Source organism: Mauremys reevesii, linkage group 2 (assembly GCF_016161935.1).
Source record: "Mauremys reevesii isolate NIE-2019 linkage group 2, ASM1616193v1, whole genome shotgun sequence".
NCBI lineage: Eukaryota > Metazoa > Chordata > Testudines > Geoemydidae > Mauremys > Mauremys reevesii.
In genome coordinates this window covers 223,065,936-223,082,840 of record NC_052624.1, presented here as the reverse complement: position 1 = coordinate 223,082,840, position 16,905 = coordinate 223,065,936, and the positions used below count along the sequence as shown (strand labels likewise).

At 38.4% G+C, this 16,905-nt stretch overlaps 1 protein-coding gene across 2 annotated transcripts in view; it reads left to right on the top strand.

Moving 5' to 3' along the window:
• The window catches only part of NSMAF (neutral sphingomyelinase activation associated factor), a 56,989-nt gene that overhangs the window by 15,235 nt on the left and 24,849 nt on the right, over window positions 1-16,905 (top strand). The window contains exons 2-13 of one of the 2 annotated variants that reach the window (XM_039525773.1): window positions 122-211; window positions 316-394; window positions 488-555; window positions 644-680; window positions 5,587-5,637; window positions 10,099-10,170; window positions 10,620-10,667; window positions 10,764-10,816; window positions 11,367-11,496; window positions 12,867-12,938; window positions 14,048-14,156; window positions 16,004-16,180. In XM_039525773.1, the coding sequence (XP_039381707.1) occupies window positions 122-211; window positions 316-394; window positions 488-555; window positions 644-680; window positions 5,587-5,637; window positions 10,099-10,170; window positions 10,620-10,667; window positions 10,764-10,816; window positions 11,367-11,496; window positions 12,867-12,938; window positions 14,048-14,156; window positions 16,004-16,180 (986 nt within the window). Of the gene's footprint in view, window positions 1-121; window positions 212-315; window positions 395-487; window positions 556-643; window positions 681-5,586; window positions 5,638-10,098; window positions 10,238-10,619; window positions 10,668-10,763; window positions 10,817-11,366; window positions 11,497-12,866; window positions 12,939-14,047; window positions 14,157-16,003; window positions 16,181-16,905 lie in introns of those variants that run through there. The other variant, XM_039525774.1, reaches the window with a different exon arrangement.

Here is a 16,905-nt window from a genome sequence, read left to right as displayed (position 1 = left end):
TGTTACTCCTACCCATTTGACAGTATATTTTAATAAGAGTAATGCAGAGTCTGATCCCTGCATGAAAAAAAAAGTTTCTTAAACAAAGAGAACATTTTCCTCTCTCTTTTTTTATTTATAGATTTTCGCTGCTCCTTCTTAATCTGGAGGAATATTATTTTGAACAGCATACAGCTAACCATATTATAAACAAAGATTGCAGAGATGAAAGGTAGAAAACCATTTCTGTTTTGAAAATTATACTGGAGTCATTCAGCTATTGGATCTCAATTTAGTTATGCAAATCTTTTTTTTTCTTTTTCCTTTTCTTTTTAGGAAAATCAGAGGTTCACTAAAAATCTGCTCAAAATCAATTATTTTTGAACCGGATGAGAAAATCCAACCCATTATTAAGGTAAATTGTCCAGTCTGATCATTTGGTAGTAACTTTTAGTTTCTTTTTAAAACGTATGTTTAAAGAAATACATATTTCTATAACTTGCTGCAGATTCCATTGCGAGATTGTATCAGTATAGAAGCACCAGAAGATAATGAAGCAAATAACCCTTTCACCTGGTATGTGAATTTAAGATGTTTAGATACTTCTATTTTTGTTTTTAATAAGTTGAATACTTGTATTTCAAGTACCTTATCTGCATTATAGGTATACACCTGGAGTGATTTCTGTTGTATCCAATCAGGTAAGAAAAACATGTAACAAATTCATGGCTCATAACTAAGAAAAGTTTTGTGTTTTTTCTAGGATTTCTTTAAGTATTTTCAGAAAACAGTATTGGACATAATGAACTAGAAAATTAATATGTGACATTACCGTTCTTAAAATCTTTCATAAATAAGTAAATACAGAAAAAAAACAAATGTTCAAATCAAACTGAGATGAGGTTGACATGTTGAGGGTATCTCTTGAATACCTGGTAAGTCAGATACAATAAATTTACCTCCACGCTCAATTGCATATTGCCTAGTAAAGATAATATTTTCAGAAATTAATGCATACAAGAGGATCACTTTTATCATTAAAAACCAAGGGAGGTGTATTTCAACTGTTTGATACTTCTTGTTTTGGTCTTTCTACATATCTTGCAGTTTTTCTGACTCTCCACTACCACCATGGCTTGCTTACATTTGTCTTTTCAAAGTTTCAAGTGGAAAACGCTGTTCAAAGATTGGACTCTGTACTGTGTGTGTGCATTTTAGTTTTCAGTAACTGGTCATGAAGTATGGAAGTATTGTTAGAGCATGGAATGTCTTGGATATGGTTAATTCAAATTTGTAAATAATCAACACTCTAAGGGCAGGTCTACACTAAGAGCGGGGGTCGAACTAGGGTACGCAAGTTCAGCTACGTGAATAGCGTAGCTGAATTCGAAGTAGCCTAGTTCGAACTACTCACCCGTCCAGACGCCGCGGAATCGAAGTCCGCAGCTCCAAGGTCGACTCCGCCACCGCCTTTTGCAGTGGTGGAGTACCGGAGTCGACCCCGGCGCTTCCGGAGTTCGAACTATCGCGTCCAGATTAGACGCGATAGTTCGAACTCCGAGAAGTCGAACTCACCGCGTCGACCCGGCTGGTAAGTGTAGACTAGCCCTAAGCTTCATTTAAAAAAAATGGAGCAGATCTAAAGATTTCAAAATTAGAAAGACTTCAACAGAAAATGGGCACACTTTTCATGAAATCTTTTGAGGAAAAAAATTCAACCCATTTTCATGTTGGTTCACTGGTGGATTTTGCACTTGTAATCTTGTTTTTGCCCTAATAAAGAACAAATGGCTACAGTCCAAAATTAATTTGGGCAGGTCACTAGACTGTCTACATGGGAAAGTTGTACTAGTTATACTGATGTAGTTATACCTAGTACAGTTAGGTACTTTTCAGTGTAGAGCTGCTGTGAAAATGGCATTGTGGGTCCATGGCAACAACTTCTATATAAAATGTCCTTTGTTTACAAATTTAAAGATGCCTTTCTAACAACCAGCAAAGAATCCTGTGGCACCTTATAGACTAACAGATGTTTTGCAGCACGAGCTTTCGTGGGTGAATACCCACTTCTTCGGATGCAAGCAGTGGAAATTTCCAGGGGCAGGTGTGTATATATAAGCAAGCAAGAAGCAAGCTAGAGATAACGAGGTTAGATCAATCAGGGAGGATGGGGCCCTGTTCCAGCAGCTGAGGTGTGAAAACCAAGGGAGGAGAAACTGGTTCTGTAATTGGCAAGCCATTCACAGTCTTTGTGCTCTAACCCCGCAGACAGAGACCAACACTTAGAAAATCTCCACCAAGCATTCTCAAGACTACAGTACCCACATGAGGAAATAAGGAAACAGATCAACAGAGCCAGATGTGTACCCAGAAGCCTCCTACTGCAAGACAAGCCCAAGAAAGAAACCAACAGGACTCCACTGGCCATCACATACAGTCCCCAGCTCAAACCCCTCCAACGCATCATCAGGGATCTACAACCCATCCTGGACAATGATCCCACACTTTCACAGGCCTTGGGTGGCAGGCCAGTCCTTGCCCACAGACAGCCTGCCAACCTGAAGCATATTCTCACCAGCAACTGCACACCGCACCATAGTAACTCTAGCTCAGGAACCAACCCATGCAACAAACCTCGATGCCAACTCTGCCCACATATCTACACCAGCAACACCATCACAGGACCTAACCAGATCAGCCACACCATCACCGGTTCATTCACCTGCACGTCCATCAATGTAATATATGCCATCATATGCCAGCAATGCCCCTCTGCTATGTACATCGGCCAAACTGGACAGTCTCTAAGGAAAAGGATAAATGGACACAAATCAGACATTAGGAATGGCAATATACAAAAACCTGTAGGAGAACACTTCAACCTCCCTGGCCACACAATAGCAGATTTTAAGGTGGCCATCCTCCAGCAAAAAAACTTTAGGACCAGACTCCAAAGAGAAACTGCTGAGCTCCAGTTCATCTGCAAATTTAACACCATCAGTTTAGGACTAAACAAAGACTGTGAATGGCTTGCCAATTACAGAACCAGTTTCTCCTCCCTTGGTTTTCACACCTCAGCTGCTGGAACAGGGCCCCATCCTCCCTGATTGATCTAACCTCGTTATCTCTAGCTTGCTTCTTGCTTGCTTATATATACACACCTGCCCCTGGAAATTTCCACTGCTTGCATCCGAAGAAGTGGGTATTCACCCACGAAAGCTCATGCTGCAAAACATCTGTTAGTCTATAAGGTGCCACAGGATTCTTTGCTGCTTCTACAGAACCAGACTAACACGGCTACCCCTCTGATACTTTCTAACAACCAGTCCTGCAAACTCAGTCACGTCCCTAAGAGTGGAGCTATGTTCTTTTCCTTTTTGTCCCCACATTCTCCTGTTAAAGTTGTGAAGAACAATACATGTTAGCCCAATCTGTAGTCCAAGGAGGATTCCTCTTACAGTATCTCAAAAACATCTTTTATAATGGAAAGTGTTTGCAAACTAAACATGGGGTAGTTAGGCGCTACCATCTCCTCCCTATAATCAGGGGTGCTGGAACAATTTTTATGAGGGGGTGCTGATGATGGAAACCAGGTCTTTGGTGTTTTGTTATTACTACTTCAAGCCAGAGGATGCAGGAACACTCTTAGTTCCAGCACCACTGCCTATAATACTGGTAACGTATTGAAATCCTTGGATGAAAGCTGTGATATAAAAAGGAGGGAATTTTAAAGTGTATAAAATGTGTATAATTGACACTTTCTGATGTCTGTCAGACTCCATGCAGAGAAACCTTTATTAGTATATAAGACTTAGACATTATTACATCCATTATGTAATAAGTTGTAGTTACAGCCAATTATAATGGAACAGGTGTACAGTATAATCGCAGACAGGATTACTTTCTCTGTACACTCAAAACTTATTGCCAGTGCATGACTGAATAAGAAGCCTTTTGTTTTGATTGCGAGTAATGGGCAACTGAAAAGCTATTTAATGCCATCATAGCTGCGAAATAAAAGCTGTAATGTGAAGGTCATTAGAGATTATCAAAACAGTATAAAAAAAAACTAACTACCGCTTTCATTATCTCTGAGGAATAACAAGATGCATTAATAATATATGTTAAAACCTGAAAGTGTCTTTTCTGTTATGCTTGTTTTGAAATGCAGATACTTTCAACCTTCATGTTCTATTTGCTAATTTAAATTTGGGATATCTATTTGAGAGTTCTCCAAACTGTAAAATATTCATTTAACATGCAGTAATACAAGCTAACTGCAATGTATGCAAATCTTAGGTATTAGGCCACAATCCTGAAATGTGGGCAAACCTCTGTGCCTGCACAGAGCTTGTTGCTAGATCAGAGCTTTCATAGCCATAGTTTGATTATTACCAGAGCACCTAGGAGCTCTAGTCATGGACCAGTACCCCATTGTGTACCAGTACCCCCATGCACTAAATCAAAAAAGATGTTTTAAGAAATTAAGCTTCTTGGTTGAGTTGAACACTTGTGCCTTTTGTAGGTGGTGATCATATTGCTGAAGAGCGATAGCTCTCGCTAGCAGAAGTCACTCAAAGCAAAAGAGCAATCCTGCTTCTATCTTGCTTAATAGTAGTTTACTGTCTTTAAAACCAGAAAGTGCTTACAACTTCTTACATCAGTTTTAGTCTATCTGTGCCTTTCTTCAGCAGTATTACCAGTGAACCTGCCATGCTAACGACAACTTAAATTCTGGATACAGCTAATTGAGTGAAAGGCATCATAACATACTTTAGTTAAAGTCAGTTATATTAAATGTTTTTATTATTATTATTTGTTTCTATCTTTGGTCTTTTTACATAGCTTAATAAAACAGTGATGTTAACAAGTTGTTTTAACAGTCATAAATCTTTAACTTTTTAAATCTCAACATTTACCATCACTAAATAACTCTGACGACCACATAATTTCCTGCAACTGTGAAAATTTAATTGATAAAAAGTTTAAAAATAAATATTGATATTATCCATCAAAAGTATATATTAAAAAAATTGCATTGTGCCAAGTCTAATTATATAGGATTAGAAAACAAAGCAAAAGCTGCCAAATTTAAGAATGGATACAAGCCCTTATGCTTCAGGGCATAAGCCAACTTCTAAATGAAGAGTTTTATGAACGATGTGGGTGGGTGAGATTCTGTGGCCTGCGTTGTGCAGGAGGTCAGACTAGATGATCATAATGGTCCCTTCTGACCTTAAAGTCTATGAATTTCTCAATGAAGAAATTTTCAAAATGAAGAATTTTTTACAAAAAGATAGCTCAATAATTGCCCACTTCTCGGTTTCTTGCACCTTACTCTGAAGCATCTGGTACTGGCCACTTTTCGCAACAGGATACCAGACGGGCCATTCCTGGCAATTTCTGTGTTCCAACCCCCTTTGTCACTGTCACTCTCCTCTCGCTTCCACCCCAAGTTAATAGCAGATCTTTCCTCCCTGCTCAGACCTCCACATACACATCATGAGTGCACACACTTTATCCACACATTATCACCAAACAATATAATTCATAGAGAATTTATTGTCCAAGCATATTCTGGCTAAATTATGTTTTATCCTTTTTCAGGCTTTTCTCATTAAAGAACAAAACATTATTGCACCTTATAAAACTGAAAGAGTAAGTAGACATTTTTCATTATGTATAACAATCTAAGGATTTTATATGAATTATGTTCTTGTTCCTGAAAGGTCAAGATTATTTATGTAATCGGCATCTGAGAACAAATGCAAAGTACTCATAATAAGTACTTCTGTGTACTGTATAATAAATGTTGTCTGGGTATTTGCCTTAATGTATGCGTGATGTGTCATCAAAGGTCTAAGGCTGCCATGACTTAGTACTGAAACAAACTTCGAATGCATATAAAAGCTTTTCAATTGCTAGGTTAAACTAGATCAAGGAAAGGCAAATGAAAGAAAATGCAGTGCAAAGAAACCAGCTTTTATAAATATGCTGTGAAAGAACGTAAGCGCTCAAATACCAACAAACTTCCTTCTTACCCAAAAGTTACTGAAAAAGAGTGAACAGGCACAAGAATTGTTTAAATTGCTCAAGATATTCTAACTTCCTTAAATAAGAGCAAGATTTCAAGGATAACACAGCCCACAAATTCCTATTTCTATAATGAACAGCAACATGTCTTGGAAATGCTCTCTTGCTCTCTTCACAACTTTTTTAGGTTTTCTGTGTACTCTTTATTAACTAGATCTCTAGTCATAAAGCATAAGCACTCTTGAAAGTTAGGGGGAAACAGTGAAAACCTTGTTGCACTGCTTTTCCCCTTATTCACCAGCAGTGTGTTGGCAGTACAGACAATAACACCTTATTGACAGGAAAAGGTCCCTGTGACAGGGTGCTTAGCTGGGACTGCTGAGTCAGCCCTCTGTCATGCCAGCTCCAATTAAGAGAGGTAGAAACCTGTGCCTGATTGAAAAGGGGAAACATCTGCCAGCCCAGTTAGCCTAAAACTTCTGCATAAAAGCCTCAGAAGAAGGAAGCCAAGGTAGGGCAGACAGAAAGGGGGAAGCCAGAGAGTGTACTGTATAATAAATACATATAATACATATAATAAGTAGCCCCCTCCCCCTGGTTGCAGAGCTTGAGAAGCCCTTAAGGCTGAAACCTCCAAGCTTTAGATGGTGAGAAGACGGTGGGATTACACGCTGTAAATAAACTGCACCGGTGATTTCTGAAGATCTCTGAGTGGTTTTTGGAACAGAGCAGAGGCAGGAGCAAAGGGGCCCTGCACGCCCTATTACAGTCCTGGACAACAAGAAACCCAGCTGGATTGAGCTTGACAGGAAGAGATTGAGTCCTTGCTCCAGAATTCAAACTTACTGAAGGCTAACTAGTTGGGAGGAACTTTTTCAGTCCAGTTCATGTCAATTATTTTTTAGGTACTGGAGCAGATTTTTTTTTTTCCTGTCTTGTCCTTGTCATTTCTGTTCCTAATTAATCCTTATTTATGTGAGTAGCAGGGAATCATAACTAACACCATAAAGGGATGCAGCTGTATCGCTGCATGTTAAAACAAGAAACCTAGTGTTTCTTCCATAGCTTCAGGGGCTCACTCGTTCTGCTGTTGCCAAACCGATTTTCACCCTGAATGATTACTAATTCCAGATGCTCATCTGAGTACTTTGCTCTGGTGCTAAATTTAGGTATATGTGTTTTGAAACTCCACTGATCCTCTCCATTTAGCACCTATGTAGTAACACTCTCTAGCAAATCAGAATATCCTGAGTACTTGTTATCTTTCCATGTGACTGGGGAGATGGACTTTTTCTGAGTTCCCTTTTGCCGCTAGTGGCTCTAAATAACCCACAAAACTGTTCTCTAGCTTTAAAGTTTGTAAAGGCCTCTTGATCTCCCAGAGCCACTCCTAGCCATTGAAGAAAAGGTACAATTCCTGAAACGTGCCATAAGGATCGTCTTATCAGGCTAGCACCAGAAAAATTTTATTGTTCAACCCTCTTTCTCTTCACTCCAATCCCAAGTTCTTTGAGACTTCCTATTTTCTTCACTATCAAACATTTTATTTTTTTTTCCCTTAGTTGGATTGTTTTCTACCTTCTGTGTACTGGAACTGTAAAACCAGATCTCACTAGTTCTTTGAGCCTGAAAAGCAGCTCTTCTGCAAAATAAATCTTTCATTGCATCTACCTATATCCCAATGTCACCAAATACCTCTTAGTATTCATCTTGCCTGATTAGGTTATATATTTAAAAAATCATAGGAGTATATTTGATATACTTTTATACCATATGTAAGGGTTGTCAGAAGATTCTGTGATCTCCTTGCGGTGATACAATAGAGTGCAGACCTAAATGTAGATAGTTAAAATTGAACCTTGTTTTTAATGTTCAGTGTTTTTTCCATTGTATATATTCTCCTTCCTCATTCAGAGACCTGTACTGCAATTAACCTGTATAGCCTGATCTTCTAAGATGTTGTAGATTAGAAACTTTTGTCTAAAAGGTATACAGTAGCACTAAACATATCCTACAATAAAAACGTCAGTCGATAGATAAGCATGTACTGGTTCTAAAGTTACAAATAAATATGTTGATCCTTTTGTTTTATGTGTACAAGCATTTAAAAGCTTTTGCTTCTGACTAAGGCTGTCAATTAATTGCAGTTAACTCACGCGATTAACTCAAAAAGATTAATCATGATTAATCGCAGTTTTAATTGCACTGTTAAACAATAGAATACCAATTGAAATTTCATTAAATATTTTTTGTTTTTTTGCATTTCTACATTTTCAAATATATTGATTTCAGTTACAACACAGAATACAAAGTGTACAGCGCTCACTTTATATTTTTATTACAAATATTTACACTGCAAGAAAGATAAAGAAAAGAAATAGTATTTTTCAGTTCACCTCATACGAATACTGTAGTGCAATCTCTTTATCGTGAAAGTGCAACTTAAACAAATGTAGATTTTTTTTGTTACATAACTGCACTCAAAAAGAAAACAATGTAAAACTTTAGAGCCTACAAGTCCACTCAGTCCTGCTTCTTCTTCAGCTAATCGCTCACACAAACAAGTTTGTTTATATTTACGGGAGATAATACTGCCCACTTCTTATTTACAATAACACCTGAAAGTGAGAACAGGTGTTTGCATGACACTTTTGTAGCCAGCATTGCAAGGTATTGATGTACCAGATATGCTAAACAGTCTCTCAGATGATGACTGAGCACATGTTGTTCATCTTAAGAACACTTTCACTGCAGATTTCGCAAAACACAAAGAAGGTACCAATGTGAGATTTCTAAAGATAGCTACAGCACTCAACCCTGGGTTAAGAATCTGAAGTGCTTTCCAAAATCTGAGAGGGATGAGGTGTGGAGCATGCTTTCAGAAGTCTTAGAAGAGCAACAGTCCGATGTGGAAACTACAGAACCCGAACCACCAAAAAAGAAAATCAACCTTCTGCTGGTGGCATCTGACTCAGATGATGAAAATGAATATGTGTCAGTCCACATTGCTCTCGATTGTTATCGAGCAGAATCTGTCATCAGCATGGATGCATGTCCTATAGAATGGTGGTTGAAGTATGAAGGGACATACGAATGTTTGGTGTATCTACCACGTAAATATCTTGAGATGCCAGCTACAGTGGTGCCATGCAAACACCTGTTCTCACTTTCAGGTGACATTGTGAACAAAAAGCAGGCAGCATTATCTCCTGCAAATGTAAAACAGCTTGTTTTTCTGAGCGATTGGCTGCACAAGAACTAGGACTGAGTGGACTTGTAGGGTCTAAAGTTTTACATTGTTTTATTTTTGAATGCAGGTTTTTTTGTACATAATTTTACATTTGTAAGTTCAATTTTTATGATAAAGAGATTGCACTGCAGTATTTGTATGGGTGAATTGAATACTACACTGTCACCTCGATATAACACCACCCGATATAACACGAATTTGGATATAACACGATAAAGCAGTGCTCCGAGGGATGGGGCTGTGCACTCCGGTGGATCGAAGCAAGTTCATTATAACACGGTTTCACCTATAACACGGTAAGATTTTTTGGCTCTCAAAGACAGCGTTATATCGAGGTAGAGGTGTGTATTTCTTTTGTTTTTTACAATGCAAATATTTGATACAGTGAGCACTGTACATTTTGTATTCTGTTGTAATTGAAATCAATATATTTGAAAATGTAGAAAAATCCAAAAATATTTAAATAAATTGTATTCTCTTATTGTTTAACAGTGCAATTAATTGTGTGATTAATCATGATTAATTTTTATAATCGTGATTAACTTTTTAATCTCTTGACTGCTCTACCTCTAACACTATAATAATCTGAAAACTTGTCTCAAAATGTTTATTAAATACCGAATAGCTTGCCAAATACTGCTTAAAAAGCAAATTTACTCCAACAAAGCTGCATTTTGTAATTTATTGTATATTTGTCATGGGCATGAAATCCAAAATAGTTCAAGAATGCCATCTTCCTTTAAAATATGGTTTGGCTAGAGAGTGTGTGGTCTTTTGGTACTGTGTCTAATTATAGTCTCTCATCCAGTATTAAACGTACTTTTTGTCTTTGTTAGGGTAAAACTGAATACCTCTTTCAGTTGGATGTTGCTGGGAAGGTGGATGATGTTATACAGACTCTACTTCAGGTACAAGTGTTTGACATCTTTGCAAACTTCACCACCACATCATCCAGTTTTGGAATATGTGATACAGGTAGACTCTCTCTAAGCAAATAGTTTGAATAGCTTCACCTTCTGAAAGCAAATGAAAGGATTTAGGACACTTGCCTAAGAGTCCTACCGATTTGCTTGGAGCACCTGATATAAAGTACACTAATCAAACATAGTGCTCGTTTTGAAATCTGCCTTATACGTCTCTTAGAAAACTTTTGTTTCTTGATGGTGCTTGTCTGTATAGACCAGATAGTAAAATGACTTCAAATTTGAACAGTAGCTCTGAGTAATAACTTTTTTTACAATTATTGCACGTCATTTCTCTGTTAACAGTCAGTGTGCAAGTCTGCTGAGTGACCTCAACTTCTATTGACTATAGTATGAAACTATGTGGTATTTAATTTTAACTCCTTTTTTAATAGCTCAACCGGGCCTCTCATCTGGACAAGCTGGGAGATCAGGCTGCCATGGTAAATCCAATGACATATTTTAAGGGCATGTTGTTGATGATGATGATGATCCGACTGCAATTAGGAACATAAAACATTTTAACCTTTTTTCATTAGATAACTGCTATATTGCAGTCACGTTTGGCTAGAACATCATTTGATAAAAACAGGTATGTTTCTAATTATTTTTTACTACAAAATTCATGCTTGTTTAGAGATTAACAAAAGCTAATCTTGTTTACCACAGCATGTGCATTTTAATTTTAGAGGATCTTAATTCTCTTTGCATTATGACTCAGTAGCACCTTACATTTAGCATAGAGGATGGAAAATTCTCTCCTATAAAGTTTATACATCTTCATACTGTTCTGAGTCCTTATCCATGAGTTTCTGGTGGAAATATGGCATTTCTGAACGGATTGTGAAAAATGCAGCAGTGTGTGTGAAGCTGCCAGTGCTTTAAAATGATGGCTGCTGTGGAATGTGATGGAGACTGTGTAACAACTTCTACTTTGGAGTAACAGGGAAGATGGGGAGAGGACTCTGGTACATTTTTCAGAGAACCTGTTTTAGGCATGCAATAAGATGCACGTAGAAATATTTCTAGAGCAGCATGTGCCTGCTTAACCATTTCAGTTAAGCAGGAACCAGTGAGAGAGAAATTGACTTCTGTGTTTGTGGGGTGTGTTTTTTTTTTTTTTTTTTTTTTACTTTTCTCAGATTTCAAAATGTTTCTGAAACCTTACATATGGAATGTGAAGCAGAAATGGTGACACCACTGGTGACTAATCCGGGGCATGTATGCATCACTGATGCAAACCTGTATTTCCAGCCTCTTAATGGGTATCCTGTAAGTAACCAAATTTCATGTGATTTTTTTTTCCACTCTGTTTATCTATGTACCATATATAACTTCTTTTTTCTAGATTACTCCTCATAAGAAAATGCCTCCTCTTGGAACACATGCAATAAGTACCTACGTAGATGTAATTTGTTGTGCTGATTAAAGTAATAACCAGGGGCGGCTCTAGGCACCAGCAAAACAAGCTGGTGCCTACCTGCCGCCGGGAGGGCGGGAGGCTGGGCGCGAACCTGCCGCAGTCATGGCTGCGAGCTCAACCGAGCCGTGGGAAGAGGACCCGCCAGCGGGACAGGGAAAGCGCGCGCACCGCTGCTTGGGGCAGCGTGATTTCTAGAGCCGCCCCTGGTAATAACCATTTAATTTTCCACAGTTTTCCTGTGTTGACTGTTCATATGTAATATTATACATATCACTTAAATTACCGGGACTGTTTCTTGATCTTGACTATTTCATTGAAATGAAAACATAGTTCTTACTTTTTGATTTGTCAGAAAGAGATTATTTTCATTGGATTACTGGCCTAATAGCAGTTATTCAATTGCATGGTAGACTTTCCTTGTCTGAATATTCCATGTAATTTACAATGTATAGGACCTTATTCTGAAGTGCTGTCCCTGCATACTGGAGATTTGAGTACATTCTGTGTCTAGTTAAATCAGAACAAGGTTAACTACATGTATGGGGCTCTCCAGTTCCTGACCTACTAAACCTTTTTTTCCATGAGGGTGTTGTAGATTAAACTGGTTTATCATTGCTGCTTCATTCATGGGACTGTTTTTTGTTTGTGCTGTCAAAGGGTTAAAATTATTCTAAAACAATTGTTTAAAAATCTGTTCCTGAACCTACAGTAGGTTACCACTCACTATAGGTTTGTAATGTCCTAAAGTCAGCTCCACTGCCACCTTGTGCTGTGTTAGGTAAAAGAGATGCTATTTTATGTTTGTCCATAAGGTGGTATCCATAGCTAGCAAATATTTTCCCCAGCATGCTTACTCCTCAAGGGCCCCTTCCATATTCTGACAACTTCCTCATTTTTGCCTTCTACTGTTGTGTGACTAGTGTTGTTTGAGAAATTTTTTAGAATGACCCGTGAACAATGGAGTTTCCACTAAAGTTGCCTCTCAATCTGGGAAGCTGCCAATAGCAAAGTAATTATTTCTGCTACAAAATTACTATTTCTGTAGGGGATCAGAGGTAGTTTCTTATCTAATGTGGCCGATAAATCTTGCCTCCAGGGCATTACATGCTTACAAACAGAATAATCCTTGTTTAATTTCTTTTAATGTTACTGATATCATATATAAGAATCTGTGGAGTATTTAATGCTTTTGGGGTATGTCTTGATTTTTATTTTACAGAAACCTGTGGTTCACATAATGATGCACAATGTCCGTCGCATCTACAAAAGAAGACATGGTCTAATGCCATTGGTGAGCTGGGGTTGTTTACTTTTAGCTACATATATTGTTAATACCTTTCATGCTTACTTTTTCTCCCATTGGATAAATTCAGAGAAACTCCGCTTGCTTTCTGAGAAGTATGAATTAAGAATAGGACTGCAGTTTTCACCCACCATTTACATTTTGTTAGCAAGGTAGAAGTTATCAACTGAAAGGAACAGTGAACTGTCTGTATGAGGGGTGAGGGCCTCTTTCATAGTTACTTTTTAAAAATTAATATTTCAGTTTGGTATTAGTGGAGACTAGTCCAGATCTTATGCCAAAAAGGATTTTACTTAATTTGCTGATCATTCCAATGTGTGAATGAGATGGAAATTTAAGTACACTCTCCCGTTCTACTGATCCATATTACAGTTCTTTTACAATGAAATAACAGACCTATTTTCTTTTGTTTGCCATAAAGTAATTTGGTTTATACATTGACTTCCGTGGCTTTACAGTACCCAGATTTGGAGTATATAGACCTCTCTAATGATTTTTTTAAATTACATATTCTTCTGCAAAATGGCCAGGTTGGTAAATGTGAGTTCTAAAGATTATATATAGTCTTGAAGTACAAGAAGGAAATTGTGTTAGGTTACATGACTGATGTGAGAGTGTGGCAATGGGGCAGCACAACAATTCTGCAGTGAGATCTTGGTTGTATACGTCCAGTGTTTTTGTTTGTTTTTAACATAATGTAAATGTAAAGTCTAGGTGCAACACCATTTGAAAGGAGGGACCCAAAGGGGCTCACTTTGACGTTGTTTCAGTCCATTCGTATATATTTTATAAAGTTAAAATGTACTGTGCATTGTATATGAAATTGTTAGATTGTCTCATTTGAATCAATTGTGTACAGCCATAAATTCCCTTTCTCTGAGTACAAGAAAGTGCATGTGTATATGGCTGAGGAGGGGAGGAATCTTTACAACAGGCAGTGTATTAGCCAATAGTTTGGCAAAACTGCCGACAAACTTCTTGTGTGGGAACAGTCTTAAGTTTTGGATGTCACTAACTGAAATTGGCTGTTAGTAACATGGGCAGTAGGGTTTGTCGCTGAATTTCCAGACTTAATTTTTCTCCTTTTAATTTCAAAGGGTCTAGAAGTATTTTGCACGGAAAATGACCTGTGTTCTGACATCTACTTAAAATTCTACAACTCTCAAGATCGAGATGAGCTCTATTTCTATATTGCAACATATCTAGGTTTGAAACCATTTATTTATTAAATGTCTTACTTTTTTCCCTTGTGGGAAATATGCTGGGTTCTGTTGTCTTGATGTGTGGGAAGAGGTAGGTCACAATTATGCATCTTTTTAATAGGTGGAAAACTCCATTCCTCTGTAGACTTTTGGGCATATGGCAGTCCATTTAGAGGCCACCTGTACCCCCTATAATAGGGGTCAGCAACCTTTGACACGCGGCCCATCAGGGTAATCTTCCGGCGGGCCGTGAGACATTTTGTTTACATTGACCGTCCCCAACTCTCCCAGTGGCCGCGTTTTGCCGTTCCCGGCCAATGGGAGCTGCGGGAAGCGGCGGTCACCCATGCTGCTTCCCGCAGTTCCCATCGTCCAGAAACGGCAAACCGCGGCCACTGGGAGATGCCAGGGGCCATGCCTGTGGACAATCAACGTAAACAAAATGTCTTGTCGCCCGCTGGCAGATTACCCTGATGGGCTGCGTGCCAAAGGTTGCCAACCCCTGTTCTATAAAAGTTACTGGGTAGCTGCAAGGGAAGGAGAATGAGAGGGTATGAAGAATATCCGGTTTCTACATATCCATGCTGTAGGAGCATATATAGGCCTCTCTCTTCCCCTCGCAATAGGTTATCATGCTTGCACTGTAACTAGCCAAAGAGTTTTTATTTTTGGTGGAGGTTGGAAGGGGGATTGGTTTCTAGGAGCCATCCACAGACTTGCATCTAATCTTTGATAGTGTTAAAGGACCTGTCATCTGCTATGCCACCACCCCCAAGTTGCCTGTATCAGCCTTTGTAACTGTGCCTTCTAGTTGCAGAAGATTGTATCTTCCACCTTGATTGTTGACTTCTTTGGTTTTTTAAATAAGAGATGAATGCCAGTCATTCATCAGTAGGATTAAAACTACAGAGTGGGCCAATATTGTTAGGGGGAGTTCACTTTGTGACAACATGTATTTGTGAAATAGCTCTCAACAGTGCATCCTACTATCTCTTCATCTTACGGACTCAATGAGGGTGTTAACAACAGGATTGGTTAATGAATAACATAATTAATGTTCTGTGAATAATTTAATAAGAGGCTGGCATACAAATCCCAACCCCCTTAGTCTATGATAAACGCAGTGTATGTCACAGGGGTGAGAGATAGCAGAATCTACTTAGATATGCTCAAATATAATCAAAGAAGCAGCCAGCATGGCAACAGTACCGTATTCTGGAAATGGTCTGTCAGCTCAGGCCATCTTTTCCTTTAAGAGTATGGCTTGCATATCCATACTTCCATTAGAACTGTATTATTTGGTTCTGGAGCTAGTGGAGGGGAGGATCTCTGACAGACACTCCACTCCGTATTCCGCAGGCAAAGAGATCTTCCTATAATCATTTCCTTTTTTCTGTATGGTGTTGGTATTGCACCTTCATCCAATCTGTTTGTTAAACAGGACCTCGTTCACAGAAAGGTGAGACCACATTTCACTAACAGATGTTAAGCAGGCACCATTAGTTACTCCCTAGCAAAACAAATTCCTTTCATGTAGTCTCATCCCTTAGTAAGCCATGATCCAGAATCTTAAGGGTCTTCTCACTGCTGAGAAGAAAATTCTTCAAATACTGTAGACATCATGTTTCTCTTTACTTTCACAGATGTTAAGTCTTTTCCCCCTGTCCAGTCAATTGGACTCCTTAATGATTTTTATGCATTTTAAAGCTATGGATAGGTATGTTTTAATTAGATTGTTTAAACTACTACACATTTGCAGTATATAATGCAGTGAAATAATTCAAGGTGCTGTAAAGTTAAATATATTTTAGAATAGAGAAAGAAGTTAATTTTTTTTTGTTTTGTTTTAAGAAAATCATATTACAGAGCAGACGGCTGAGAGTTACATGTTGCAATGGCAGCGAGGTCATATTTCAAACTACCAGTACCTTCTTCATCTCAACAATCTGGCTGATCGGAGCTGCAATGATCTCTCCCAGTATCCTGTATTTCCTTGGATCATAGCAGATTATTCTAGTTCAGAATTAGGTAAACAACATATATAGGAGGAAAAATATATAGTCTGCACATGATGTACAAATCTGAAACTGCTGCTTTTACACTGCATAAAAATCATGCCACATCACGCTGAGGTTGGAGGGTAAGGAACAGGATGTTAATCAGTATCTAATCCCAGCTCTATTGTGTCAAGCAAGTGACCATGCCTGATTTCCCCATCTGTAAAATGGGGCTAATGCTTGATGAGGCCTGAAGCTTAACTAATGTTTGTAAAATCTTTTGAGGTGCTTGCTAAAAGGGCCACATTGTCTTCTTCCACAATATTTTTTATGAATGAGTCAACAATATCTGGTGGTCAAAAAGCTGTTGAGATTATTGCATTTTCTTATAATTCTATATGGAGCAATCATATGATAATCTGGCATGGAACAGACTGATAAGGTACAGAAGAAATGTATGGACCAGGTGTTGCTAGACTGGGGCCATCACCACTTTCTCAGAAACGCTTCCTAAAAAAGGGAGGTTCAAGGCAGGGTGCTTCCTGAGTAAGGTTCTAATTGTAACATGTTTGTGTTGCTGGTAGCTTGCCCATTTCAAAGCTGTTTAAAAGGGGACTGGATAAATTCATGGTGACTAAGTCCATAAATGGCTATTAGCCAGGATGGGTAAGAATGGTGTCCCTAGCCTCTGTTCGTCAGAGGATGGAGATGGATGGCAGGAGAGAGATCACTTGATCATTGCCTGTTAGGTTCACT